This window comes from Equus caballus, chromosome 28 (assembly GCF_041296265.1).
Source record: "Equus caballus isolate H_3958 breed thoroughbred chromosome 28, TB-T2T, whole genome shotgun sequence".
NCBI classification, from domain to species: domain Eukaryota; kingdom Metazoa; phylum Chordata; class Mammalia; order Perissodactyla; family Equidae; genus Equus; species Equus caballus.
In genome coordinates this window covers 41,426,384-41,439,441 of record NC_091711.1, presented here as the reverse complement: position 1 = coordinate 41,439,441, position 13,058 = coordinate 41,426,384, and the positions used below count along the sequence as shown (strand labels likewise).

The following is a 13,058-nucleotide window of genomic DNA, read 5'->3' as shown; positions in this document are numbered from 1 at the left end:
CTCTGCCTCTCTCGGGCCCTCTCTCTTGCCAGCGCTCGCTGGTCTGTGGGGCAGGACCCAACACTGTTGCAAAGGGAAAGAGAAAGTAATGATGCCAGAGAGGGGGATGGACCAGGCCCTGGCTGAAGAGAGCAGGACAGAGGCTGGCTCCTCAGGGGAGGGGCAGGCTGGAGGCCTCTCCACTGATGACTGAGATGATCAAGAGGTGTGTCACCCACATCTGTGCCCCTCGGTGCCTCCCTCCTTGGAGGAGACACGGACGGGGGAGCATCAAAGTAGATGAGCTGCAGCAGCCAGAGAGCCCCCTGGAGTCTGCCCTAGACTCCCGGGCAGCCATGTGGACCGGGCGGAGTGGGGGTGGGGGGTAGTGAAGAGACGAGTGTCTGCTGCCACCAACAATTCACACTGAGACGGCCAAACAGGGGAAGAGCCAGCAGGTCCGTGTGGGACCCAAGACGTTCTCCACCACGATGTTATGGATGTATTCCAAAGCGAACCCCTTCCCTCTTGCTCTTCCTTCTTCTGCCTCTGCCTCTGCCTGCCCAGAATCCCACTGCGTCCGGCTGATCTCTTGCTCCCTTTTGGCTGTGCCGTGGTCCAGGCCACCCTGTCTGGAACCTCCACTGAGATCTTCCCCGGTGCCTTTGCACGGTAGTCGGCTCTGTGGCCAAACAACCAGGCGTGCACTCCTGTTTGTCCTTGAGTGCCTGAGCTGCTGTGTCTCGCACCTGATTCTCGGCCACCTTCCGTTTTCTATTCTGCTTTTTGGAAAAGCTCTGATCATCTCAATCCTCACATACCCTATCCTACTTCTCTTCTAAAATCTTCTTTAAACGGAAACTTAACTGTTAATTGTTTTTTTCGCCATCACCATCCCTAGGCTGCATCCCCCCAGAGCTTCTCTGGCAGCAATGTGGGAAGGGGATAAGGGAGGAGCAGAGTGTGGCGGGCTGATGACGGAGTGAGCGGCAAGGTGGACGATGCCAGGGCCGGCTAGGTGTGGAGTGGAAGCAGGTGTCTGTGATGAGAAGAACAGCTTTGTTTGTCCGAGTTGCCGCACAGGCATTTTGCAGTAGGACAACCCTGCCCGCATTTGGACAAGGACTGGACGTTCAGATAACGACTTGAGTTTGGGATGCCCGCCACAGTTCCTGCTGTGCTTTCGCTTTTCCCCGGGAAGCTTCTAAAACAGCCGCTTAGATTTAAGGCCATGAAGAGTTAGTGAGGTCTGCTCACTCACGACCTGGAACAGAGGACTCCAGCTCCTTGCACCTCCTGGCTTCTCGATCTGTGGGTAATAATAAACGTTGTGACTCTCCTTCCTTTGTGTGGGTGCACTGAGGCTGTGCCTTGAGTCAAAGCCACCCCTGGATTTCACTTCCCCAGAGTGGGAGCTCACAGACTGAGGGAGCCACCTGCTGACCCCGTGGGGTGGCTTGTGCCCCCTTATTTACCAATTTTAAATGACATACAGGCATACTTCATTGTATTGTGTTCTGTAGACACTGCCTTTTTTACAAATTGAAGGTTTTCGGCAATCTGGAATTGAGCAAGTCTGTGGGCTCCATTTTTCCAACAGCATTTGCTCACTTTGCGTCTCTGTGTCACGTTTCAGTAATTCTTGCAATATTTCAAACGTTTTCATAATTATTATGTTTGTTACGGTGATGTGTGATCAGTTGTCTTTGCTGATACTTTTGTAGTTGTTTTCGGGTGCCACCAACTGTACCCATATAGGATGGCGAAGTTACTTGATAATGTTCTGTGTGTCCTGCCTGCTCCCCTGCCTCTCTCCCTCTCCTCGGGCCTCCCTATTCCCTGAGATGGAACAAGAGTGAAATTAGCCAATTAATAACCCACAATGACCCCTAAGTAGTCAAGTGGAAGGAAGGGTTGCATGTCTCTCACTTTAAATCGAAAGCTGGAAATGATCAAGTCATGTAGAAAGCCAAGGCAGGCCAAAAGCGAGGCCTGTTGCACCAGTTAGGTGAGTTGTGAATGCCAAGGACAAGTTCTTGAAGGAAATGAAAAGTGCTACTCCAATGGACACACGAATGATAAGAAAGCGAAACAGCCTGATTGCTGATATGGAGAAAGTTTTAGCATCTGGATAGAAGATCAAACCAGCCACAACATTCCCTTAAGCCAAAGCCTACTCCCGAGCCAGGCCCTGACCCTCTTGAATTCTGTGAAGGCTGAGAGAGGGGAGGAAGCTGCAGGAGAAAAGTCTGAAGCCAGCAGAGGCTGGTTGAGGAGGTTTAAGGAAAGAAGTCGTCTCTGTAATGTAGAAGTGGGAGGAGAGGCAGCCAGTGCTCATGGAGAAGCTGCAGCTGGTTTCCCAGAAGATCTAGCTAAGATAATTCACGAAGGGGCTACACTTAACAACAGGTTTCCAACGTAAGATGAAACATCCTTATCTAAGAAGAAGATGCCATCAAGGACTTACATAGCTAGAGAGGAGAAGCCAACACCTGGCTTCAAAGATTCAAAGGACAGGCTGACTCTGGGTAGAGGCTGACAGCTGGTTGCTTTAAGCTGAAGCTGATGCTCACTTACCATCCCGAAAATCCTGGGGCCCTTAAGAATGATGCTAAATGTACTCTGCCTGTGCTCTATCACTGGAACAACAAAGCCTGGACGAGAGCACATGTGTTTGCAGCACAGTTTACTGCATATTTTAAGCCTACTGTTGAGAATGGCTGCTCAGAAACAAAAGACTCCTTTAAAAATACTACTGCTCGTTGACAACGCACCTGCTCACCCGAAACCTCTGATGGAGATGTTCAACGAGATTAATGTTGTCATGCCTGCTAACACGCAGCCTTTCTGCAGCCCATGGATCAAGGAGTAATTTCGACTGGCAAGTCTTATGACTTAAGAAACACATTTCATGATGCTACAGCTGCCATAGATATTGATTCCTCTGATAGATTTGGGAAAAGTAAACTGAAAACCTCTGGAAAGGATTCGCCATTCCAGATGTCATCAAGAACATTTGTGATTCGTGAGAAGAGGTCCAAATATGAGCATGAAACGGAGTGTGTGTCACCGAGCAACGTGAGTTCGCTTCTTGGTGAGTCGAAATCAAAGCCTTCACCAGGAGCAGTTGTCCCACAAAGTAAATTTTATTTGCAGCAAATAAGGAGACCGCAGTTTCCCACGCCGTGGCTCCCCAAGTAAGGGAAAGCAGGTAGTTTTGATGTGAGGTGGGGAATGAATATTCAACGTTGAAGATTTGTCGTTAGCTGTAGGGGTGGGCATAAGCTCGAGCAGGCTCCTTAGGTGTTCGTGCTTCCTGTGTGCCTAAAGGCGTGCTGTTGCTCCCTACGTGGTGGGGGTGTTACCGTGTCGATGAAGCAAAGGTCACTCTAGGGTCCTGCCTGGTTCTTCTGCATGTGGGTCAGTCTTGCAGTGCAGTCTGCAGCAGTTCAAGGTAGCTGGTGCCCCTGTCTTCTTCGTGGGACGTAATTGAAACAAAAGGGCCATTAGAGAAAGGAACATCTGCGATTCTCAGCAAGACGAGAGGAATGGGTCAGAATCCACAGCCTGTGACCTTCGGAAGAACTTGATTCCAGCCCTCGTGGATGACTCTGAGGGTTTCGAGACTCCAGTGGAGGCAGTAAATGCAGATGGAGGGGAAACAGCAAGAGGACTAGAATGAGAAGTGGAGCCTGAAGACGAGACTGAATTGCCGCCATCCCGTGATAAACTCTAACGGCTGAGGAGTTGCTGCTCATGGATGAGCAAGGGAAGCAGTTTTGTGAGGTGGAGTGCACTCCTGGTGAAGACGCTGTGAAGACGGCTGAAATGACAAGAAAGGATTTAGAACATTCCATGAACTTTGTTGGTAAAACAGCAGCAGAGTCGGAGAGGATCGACTCCAGTTTTGAAAGAAGTTCTTCTGTGGGTAAAATGCTGTCAAACAGCATCGCGTGCTGCAGAGCAATCGTTCATGAAAGGAAGAGTCAATCGATGCGGCAAACTTCACTGTTGTCTCGTTGCAAGGAGTTGCCACAGCCACCCAGCCTTCAGCAGCCACCACCCTCATCAGCAGGCATCAATGTCGAGGCAGGAGCCCCCACCAGCAAAAAGATTGCAACTCACTGAAGGCTCAGAGGATGGTTAACGTTTTTGAGCAATAAAGTATTTTTAAATTAAGGTATATACATTGGGGTTTTTAAAGACAGACTGCTATTGCCACTTAATAGACTCCCGTATGGTATAAATATATCTTTTTTTTTTGCTGAGGAAGATTCGCCCTGAGCTAACATCTGTGCCAACCCTCCTCTATTTTTCTTTGTGTGGGTCACTGCCAGAGCATGGCTGGTGAGTGGAGTATGTCTGTGCACAGGATGCAAACCCACAGACCCGGGCCACCGAAGCAGAGCACCCAGAACTTTAATCACTCAGCCACTGGGCCGGGCCCTAAATATAGCTTTTATATATATATAAAACTTTTATATGCACTGGGAAGCCAAAAAATTCACGTGACTCGCTTTATTGTGATATTAGGTTTTTTGTGGTGGTCTGGAAGCAAGCTTGCAACATCTCTGAGGTAGGCCGGTCTCCTTAGGTCAGGGTACCAGCTCCAGCTACTCAGCAGCGGAGAGGATGGGGCCAGGAGGCTGAGGAAGCGCTCACTTGAGAATGTCCTCAAGCTTTGTGGCCAGGAGACGAGAATTTACATTAATCTTTTTCCAAGGTCTGAATTCCCTTCCACTGTTGTGCACAAAGTTGTCCCAGCAGTATCTGAAATCTGAGATGAAGAGGGGAGGGGGCAGTCAGGGCCGTGCCTGGCGAGGCCTTTCTCTCCTGTCCCTCCCCACTCAGGTTCTGGTCTCCCTGCTAGGTGCCATCAGTCCTGCCTCAGTTTCCCAGGCTCTCCTCCCATGCACTCTCCCTGGGAGCATTCTAGGTGCCCCACCCCGTGCTAGGCACCCCCACCACAGCCCTGCCCCCAGCGCCCTTTGCTCTCACCCCAGAAGAACATGATGGCCAGCTGGGCCCCACTGCTGCACAGGCTCCGAAGGCCCTGCGCATGGTCTCGGCAATAGTAGAGGCGGGCGGCAAAGATGCTCAGCTTGACGTTCCGGTACTGCTTCATGAAGTCAGCCACCTCCCTGGCACAGTAAGAGCAGGGGCTCCAGGATATGAACCAGGTGACACGGTAATACTCGTCAGGGGACAGCCTGACGCGGAACCAATCGAGGAAGCAGAGTTCTGCGTGGCGGCGAGTCTTGCCACAGACCTGGGAGGGAGGGAGAATCAAAGGGGACCCTCTTGGCTGCCAGAGCAGGCGGGGTGGCAGGGGCTGGGTGGAGCGGGGAGGGCGAGGGCGCAGGAGTCCCAGGGGCGTGTGATTCATTGATTTAGCCCTTCTTTCCCTATCTCCCCTCTCTTCTTTGTCTATGTAATCATCCCTTCCCACGTTCACGGACTCATTCATTAATTCCAACAGCCACTCTCCCCTTCATTCATTCTACAAGCATCCTGAGCACCTGCTCCAGGCCAGGCCCCCTAGGGTCCTGGCTTGTGTCTGCTGGAGAGGGCACAGAGCTGCCCTGTCCCACAGCAGAGCCACTAGCCACACGTGTCTCCTGAGCACTTGAAAGGTGGCTCCTCTGAATTGAGATGTGTGGCGAAGACACATCTCATTTTAATGACTTAGTATGAAAAAGAATGTAAAGTATCTGACGAAGAATTTTCATATTAATTATATGTTGAAATAATATCCTAGATATGTTGCCGAATACATTCTCAATATTAATTTGATCAGTTTCTCTTAACTTTTTGAACACTGGGTGCAAGAAAAAGTTGAATGATCTATGTGACCTTGATGATGTTTCTATGGGATCACACTGTTAGAGCGCCCTCCTATCCCATCACTCCTCTCTCATCCAAACAGGTCCTGAAAAGCCTGCGGTTTCTCCTGGATGGAGAAGAAAGGGCAGGCGTGTGGTAGGAGGTGTCGCAGGAGCGGTCAGTGGTTGTCGCGGGGGCCGCGTGGTGGGGGTGGGCTCGATCTGGTAACTGCTGGTTCTGCGGTGGTCAGCCAGGGAGACCTGGGCCCCGGGTTTGGAGTGGGCTGGGAGGCAGGCATGACCAGGGTGTGGGTTCTCCCTGTGGGATCACAGGTCCTGGACAGAGAGGAGTCAGGGGTGTGGCCGGGGGAGGACCCGCCCAGCAGGGAAGTTAGTAGGGCCAGAGAAAGCGTCCATCAGGCCGAACTTTGTAAAGACACTCTTGCCTCCAAGATTGCTGAGACCAAGCCGGATGACAAGCCTTGTCATCAGCAGACTCTGCCCAGAGGCCTTGTGGGATAAGCCAGAGGCCATGGTGTAGCAGGTTCCAGGAGGGCCAAGCAGGGACATCCCGGGCCGGGCCGAGGATTTAGGAATTTGTTGGGGAAAGAAGGATACCCCACTGAGAACCCCCCATCTGGCATTTTACTTCCCTCAATTTTTTCTGCATCCTCACCGGACCTAACTCCTGCCTGTGAGGGGAGTGTCGTCCAGGCCATACCTCATTCACAAAGACCCCCTGTTCAGAGAGGCCAGGTGAGCCGCTCAACCTTCCTTCCACTCGGTAACAGATGTAGGAGCAGTTCCGACCATAGGCAAATTCCAGGTTGCGGAAGTGGAAGGAGAAGGTCTTGGGATGCAACTTCTCCATTGGGTTTCTGGGGGCAAAAGAGAGGAAAGTGAAAACGGAGAGAGTGCCGCCTGGGGCACCCCCTGGATGGTGCCTCCTGAACACAGCCCCCTGGGCCCTCCTGGGCCCTGAGCATTCCTGGCTGCCTTTCCTGGCAGGAAGACTGGGGGAGGGGAAGGGGAGAGGGGCACGGGGACAGCAGGCACGGGTGACCTCTCCCACAGGCCCGGCTCTGCTCCTTCCAACAGCACACTCCACCCCCACTTTTCCTGCCCACCCTTTCCCAACCCATCGGAAAAACAGAAAGGATGAATAAAACCCCTCCACCCCCAAATTATAGCTTTCAACCCCTCAGTTTCATTCATCTCTGACTTTCCCCTATGTGTTTTTTTAAAATATCAGGTTAACACCTAAATTCAGAGGCTCAGGCTACTCTTCTCCGTGCTTTATGCATCTGAACTCACCCACTCCTCCCCAAATCCTGTGGGAGCCATCCTCACTGATAGAGGAGGAAGCCGGGGCACAGAGAGGTGAGCAGCCTGCCCAAGTCACAGGCCAGTAAGTGATGGCGCTGGGCCCTGTCCAGGCGAGGACGTTTCCAGCTGTCCCGTTATGTGACCTTACAGCAGGACACAGTCTTGATGTGGCTTTCTTTTCTACTTGATTTTAAAATAAGAATGCTTCTCCCAATCGTGGCATCTTTTCTCCAATTTCCATTAGTGGCATAGTTATAAACGGGAAGCGTGAGTGCCTAGCTTGTGGGTATGTTTTTTTTTTTTTTTAAGGATGATTAGCCCTGAGGTAACATCGGCCACCAATCCTCCTCTTTTTGCTGTGGAAGGCGGGCCCTGAGCTAACATCAGCGCCCATCTTCTACTTTCTATATGGTCTGCCTACCACAGCTAGGCTTGCTAGGGGGTGCCATGTCTGCAACCGGGATCTGAACCGGTGAACCCCGGGCCGCTGAGAAGGCGAATGTGGGAATTTAACCGCTGCGCCACCGGGCTGGCCCCTGTGGGTCTGTTTATGAACGGTCTGCATTCACTTTTCTGGTCATAGTTGAACTATCCTTGGAAGAGATTATTTATCTTCTCGCCTCAGAGACCTAGTCTCGCCTGATGTTTATAATGGTGTAAATATTATAGGAAATCGATCAAAGTGCTTTAAACTAAATACACCAACTGCTTCAATCATCCTTTGACCAAATTCTAAGTGTTAACAGAGCACGGAACTTCCTGAGGACCCACAGAGGGGGCAGGGTCGCACAGGCAGCGGGACAGCCCCGCCCGACAGACTTTCAGACCCAGAGGTGGGCCAGGAGGACCAATGGTGGGAGTGGAGGTGTGGGAAGGATCAGGTCAGAGGCAATAGTGAGGGCATCCTCAGCAGTGGGCAAAGACCCCAGATGGGAGTGGGTCCTGCAGCCAAGGAGCCCAGAGAGGGAGAGAAGCGAGGCTGGGAGTGGGGAGGAGGAGGAGGCCGAGGACAGAGGGACAGCAGGGCCCACCACAAAGGAAGGGGCTGCAGAAAGAGGGCACAGCAGGACAGAGGGGGCGGTGGTACCTAATCTGGGCATTGGCTTAGCCTCCCGGGAAGGCTGGTCCAGCCCTGCCCTTTGTCCCCAGCGCTGAGGCTCCATCTCCTCTCCCAGCTTTGGGAAAGCCCCTGGTCTGAGAGAGTCCTCCCACAGCTGTCTGAGGGGTGGCCCACACCCTTCCTGCTACGATAACGGAGTGGAGGTTGGTGGTTAGGAGTTGGGAGTTGGGGAGGTTGGTGGGAGGCCTTATGGTGCCTTTGCTCGTCTGGGCTCAGATCCACCTTCTTTCGTCCTCCTGGGCTGTTGACTTACCTGTTCCTGGGAGCCTGGACGTAGCCCCCGCCTCAGTAGTTTTGAACCAGCACTGCCCTTTGCCCTGGGGGCTGGGGGTCCATTTCCTCTCCCAGGCGTTTGCTTCAGCAAAGCCCCTTGTCTGAGAGTGACCTACTCGGCTTTTGGCTGAGGCCCCACCTGCTTCCTGCTTAGGCACCAGGGGTAGTAGGGCCCTAGGGAGGCGGGTAGACTTCCTCAGCCTCTGACCCACCTTTTCTGCTTCTCTCGGGCCCTCCCTCTTGGCAGCGCTCGCCGGTCTGTGGGGCAGGACCCAACACTGTTGCAAAGGGAAAGAGAAAGTAATGATGCCAGAGAGGGGGATGGGCCAGGCCCTGGCTGAAGAGAGCAGGACAGAGGCTGGCTCCTCAGGGGAGGGGCAGGCTGGAGGCCTCTCCACTGATGACTGAGATGATCAAGAGGTGTGTCACCCACATCTGTGCCCCTCGGTGCCTCCCTCCTTGGAGGAGACACGGACGGGGGAGCATCAAAGTAGATGAGCTGCAGCAGCCAGAGAGCCCCCTGGAGTCTGCCCTAGACTCCCGGGCAGCCATGTGGACGGGGCGGAGTGGGGGTGGGGGGTAGTGAAGAGACGAGTGTCTGCTGTCACCAACAATTCACACTGAGACGGCCAAACAGGGGAAGAGCCAGCAGGTCCGTGTGGGACCCAAGACGTTCTCCACCACGATGTTATGGATGTATTCCAAAGCGAACCCCTTCCCTCTTGCTCTTCCTTCTTCTGCCTCTGCCTCTGCCTGCCCAGAATCCCACTGCGTCCGGCTGATCTCTTGCTCCCTTTTGGCTGTGCCGTGGTCCAGGCCACCCTGTCTGGAACCTCCACTGAGATCTTCCCCAGTGCCTTTGCACGGTAGTCGGCTCTGTGGCCAAACAACCAGGCGTGCACTCCTGTTTGTCCTTGAGTGCCTGAGCTGCTGTGTCTCGCACCTGATTCTCGGCCACCTTCCGTTTTCTATTCTGCTTCTTGGAAAAGCTCTGATCATCTCAATCCTCACATACCCTATCCTATTTCTCTTCTAAAAACTTATTTAAACGGAAACTTAACTGTTAATTGTTTTTTTCGCCATCACCATCCCTAGGCTGCATCCCCCCAGAGCTTCTCTGGCAGCAATGTGGGAAGGGGATAAGGGAGGAGCAGAGTGTGGCGGGCTGATGACGGAGTGAGCGGCAAGGTGGACGATGCCAGGGCCGGCTAGGTGTGGAGTGGAAGCAGGTGTCTGTGATGAGAAGAACAGCTTTGTTTGTCCGAGTTGCCGCACAGGCATTTTGCAGTAGGACAACCCTGCCCGCATTTGGACAAGGACTGGACGTTCAGATAACGACTTGAGTTTGGGATGCCCGCCACAGTTCCTGCTGTGCTTTCGCTTTTCCCCGGGAAGCTTCTAAAACAGCCGCTTAGATTTAAGGCCATGAAGAGTTAGTGAGGTCTGCTCACTCACGACCTGGAACAGAGGACTCCAGCTCCTTGCACCTCCTGGCTTCTGGGACCTGCGAGTAATAATAAACCTTGTGACTCTCCTTCCTTTGTGTGGGTGCACTGAGGCTGCGCCTTGAGTCAAAGCCACCCCTGGATTTCACTTCCCCAGAGCGGGAGCTCAGACACTGAGGGAGCCACCTGCTGACCCCGTGGGGGTGGCTTGTATCCCCTTATTTACCAATTTTAAATGACATACAGGCATACTTCATTGTATTGTGCTCTGCAGATACTGCCTTTCTTACAAATTGACGGTTTTTGGCAATCTGGAAGTGAGCAAGTCTGTGGGATCCATTTTTCCAACAGCATTTGCTCACGTTGCGTCTCTGTTTCACGTTTTGGTGATTCTCACAATATTTCAAACGTTTTCATAAGTATTATGTTTGTTACAGTGATGTGTGATCAGTTGTCTTTGATGTTACTTTTGTAGTCGTTTTGGGGTGCCACCAAGTGCACCCATGTAAGATGGCGAAGCTACTTGATAATGTTCTGTGTGTCCTGCCTGCTCCCCTGCCTCTCTCCCTCTCCTCGGGCCTCCCTATTCCCTGAGACGGAGCAAGATTGAAATTAGCCAATTAATAACCCGTAATGGCCCCTAAGTGGTCAGGTGGAGGGAAGGGTTGCATGTCTCTCACTTTAAATCGAAAGCTAGAAATGATCAAGTCATGTAGAAAGCCGAGGCAGGCCAAAAGCGAGGCCTGTTGCACCAGTTAGGTGAGTTGTGAATGCCAAGGAAAAGTTCTTGAAGGAAATTAAAAGTGCTACTCCAATGGACACACGGATGATAAGAAAGCGAAACAGCCTGATTGCTGATATGGAGAAAGTTTTAGCATCTGGATAGAAGATCAAACCAGCCACAACTTTCCCTTAAGCTAAAGCCTAATCCCGACCCAGGCCCTGACCCTCTTGAATTCTGTGAAGGCTGAGAGAGGGGAGGAAGCTGCAGGAGAAAAGTCTGAAGCCAGCAGAGGCTGGTTGAGGAGGGTTAAGGAAAGAAGCCGTCACCATAACAGAGAAGTGGGAGGAGAGGCAGTCAGTGCTCATGGAAAAGCTGCAGCTGGTTTCCCAGAAGATCTAGCTAAGATAATTCACGAAGGGGCTACACTTAACCACAGATTTCCAATGTAAGATGAAACATCCTTATCTAGGAAGAAGATGCCATCTAGGACTTACATCGCTAGAGAGGAGAAGCCAACACCTGGCTTCAAAGATTCAAAGGACAGGCTGACTCTTGTTAGAGGCTGACGCAGCTGGTTGCTTTAAGCTGAAGCTGATGCTCATTTACCATCCCGAAAATCCTGGGGCCCTTAAGACTGATGCTAAATGTACTCTGCCTGTGCTCTATCACTGGAACAACAAAGCCTGGACGAGAGCACATGTGTTTGCAGCACAGTTTACTGCATATTTTAAGCCTACTGTTGAGAACGGCTGCTCAGAAAGAAAAGACTCCTTTAAAAATACTACTGCTCGTTGACAACGCACCTGCTCACCCAAAACCTCCGATGGAGATGTTCAACGAGATTAATGTTGTCATGCCTGCTAACACGCAGCCTTTCTGCAGCCCATGGATCAAGGAGTAATTTCAACTGGCAAGTCTTATCACTTAAGAAGAAACACATTTCATGATGCTACAGCTGCCATAGCTATTGATTCCTCTGACGGATTTGGGAAAAGTAAACTGAAAACCTCTGGAAAGGATGCGCCATCCAGATGTCATCAAGAACATTTGTGATTCGTGGGAAGAGGTCCAAATATGAGCATGAAACGGAGTGTGTGTCGCCGAGCAACGTGAGTTCGCTTCTTGGTGAGTCGAAATCAAAGCCTTCACCAGGAGCAGTTGTCCCACAAAGTAAATTTTATTTGCAGCAAATAAGGAGACCGCAGTTTCCCACGCCGTGGCTCCCCGAGTAAGGGAAAGCAGGTACTGTTGATGTGAGGTGGGGAATAAATATTCAACGTGGAAGTTTTGTCGTTAGGTGTAGGGGTGGGCATAAGCTCGAGCAGGCTCCTTAGGTGTTCGTGCTTCCTGTGTGCCTAAAAGCGTGCTGTTGCTCCCTACGTGGCGGGGGTGTTACCGTGTCGATGAAGCAAAGGTCACTCTAGGGTCCTGCCTGGTTCTTCTGCATGTGGGTCAGTCTTGCAGTGCAGTCTGCAGCAGTTCAAGGTAGCTGGTGCCCCTGTTTTCTTCGTGGGACATAATTGAATCAAAAGGGCCATTAGAGAAAGGAACCCCTGCGATTCTCAGCAAGACGAGAGGAATGGGTCAGAATCCACAGCCAGTGACCTTCGGAAGAACTTGATTCCAGCCCTCGTGGATGACTCTGAGGGTTTCGAGACTCCACTGGAGGCAGTAAATGCAGATGGAGGGGAAACAGCAAGAGGACTAGAATGAGAAGTGGAGCCTGAAGACGAGACTGAATTGCCACCATCCCGTGATAAACTCTAATGCGTGAGGAGTTGCTGCTCACAGATGAGCAAGGGAAGCAGTTTTGTGAGGTGGAGTGCACTCCTGGTGAAGACGCTGTGAAGACGGCTGAAATGACAAGAAAGGATTTAGAACATTCCATGAACTTTGTTGGTAAAACGGCAGCAGAGTCGGAGAGGATCGACTCCAGTTTTGAAAGAAGTTCTTCTGTGGGTAAAATGCTGTCAATCAGCTTCGCGTGCTGCAGAGCAATCGTTCATGAAAGGAAGAGTCAATCGATGCGGCAAACTTCACTGTTGTCTCGTTGCAAGGAGTTGCCACAGCCACCCAGCCTTCAGCAGCCACCACCCTGATCAGCAGGCATCAGCGTCGAGGCAGGAGCCCCCACCAGCAAAAAGATTGCAACTCCCTGAAGGCTCAGAGGATGGTTAACATTTTTGAGCAATAAAGTATTTTTAAATTAAGGTATATATATTGGGGTTTTTTAAGACATACTGCTATTGCCACTTAATAGACTCCAGTATGGTATAAATATATCTTTTTTTTTGCTGAGGAAGATTCGCCCTGAGCTAACATCTGTGCCAACCCTCCTCTATTTTTCTTTGTGTGGGTCACTGCCAGAG

At 51.6% G+C, this 13,058-nt stretch overlaps 1 protein-coding gene across 4 annotated transcripts; it reads right to left on the bottom strand.

The window, feature by feature from the left end:
- Positions 1-27: 27 nt before the first annotated feature.
- APOBEC3Z2E (apolipoprotein B mRNA-editing enzyme-catalytic polypeptide-like 3Z2e) lies at positions 28-8,857 on the bottom strand. Of its 4 annotated transcripts, none has more exons than XM_070253605.1 (5): positions 8,733-8,857; positions 6,523-6,679; positions 4,978-5,248; positions 4,642-4,756; positions 28-3,802 (listed from the first exon to the last, which is right to left on the bottom strand). In XM_070253605.1, exons 2-5 carry the CDS (start codon positions 6,670-6,672, stop codon positions 3,712-3,714), a joined length of 627 nt encoding a protein of 208 aa, XP_070109706.1. In that variant the 5' UTR covers positions 6,673-6,679; positions 8,733-8,857; the 3' UTR covers positions 28-3,711.
- Between the last annotated feature and the right edge of the window lie 4,201 nt (positions 8,858-13,058).

Coding starts and splice junctions, on each gene's coding strand:
- APOBEC3Z2E (XM_070253605.1), bottom strand. CDS start 6,672: ATGGAGAAGTTGCATCCCAAGACCTTCTCCTTCCACTTCCGCAACCTG. Junction 5,249..6,522: donor AGGGGGTCTTTGTGAATGAG/GTATGGCCTGGA, acceptor CCTCCCTCCCAG/GTCTGTGGCAAGACTCGCCG. Junction 3,803..4,641: donor AAGCTTGAGGACATTCTCAA/GTGAGCGCTTCC, acceptor TTGTCATTTCAG/CCGTCTTCACAGCGTCTTCA.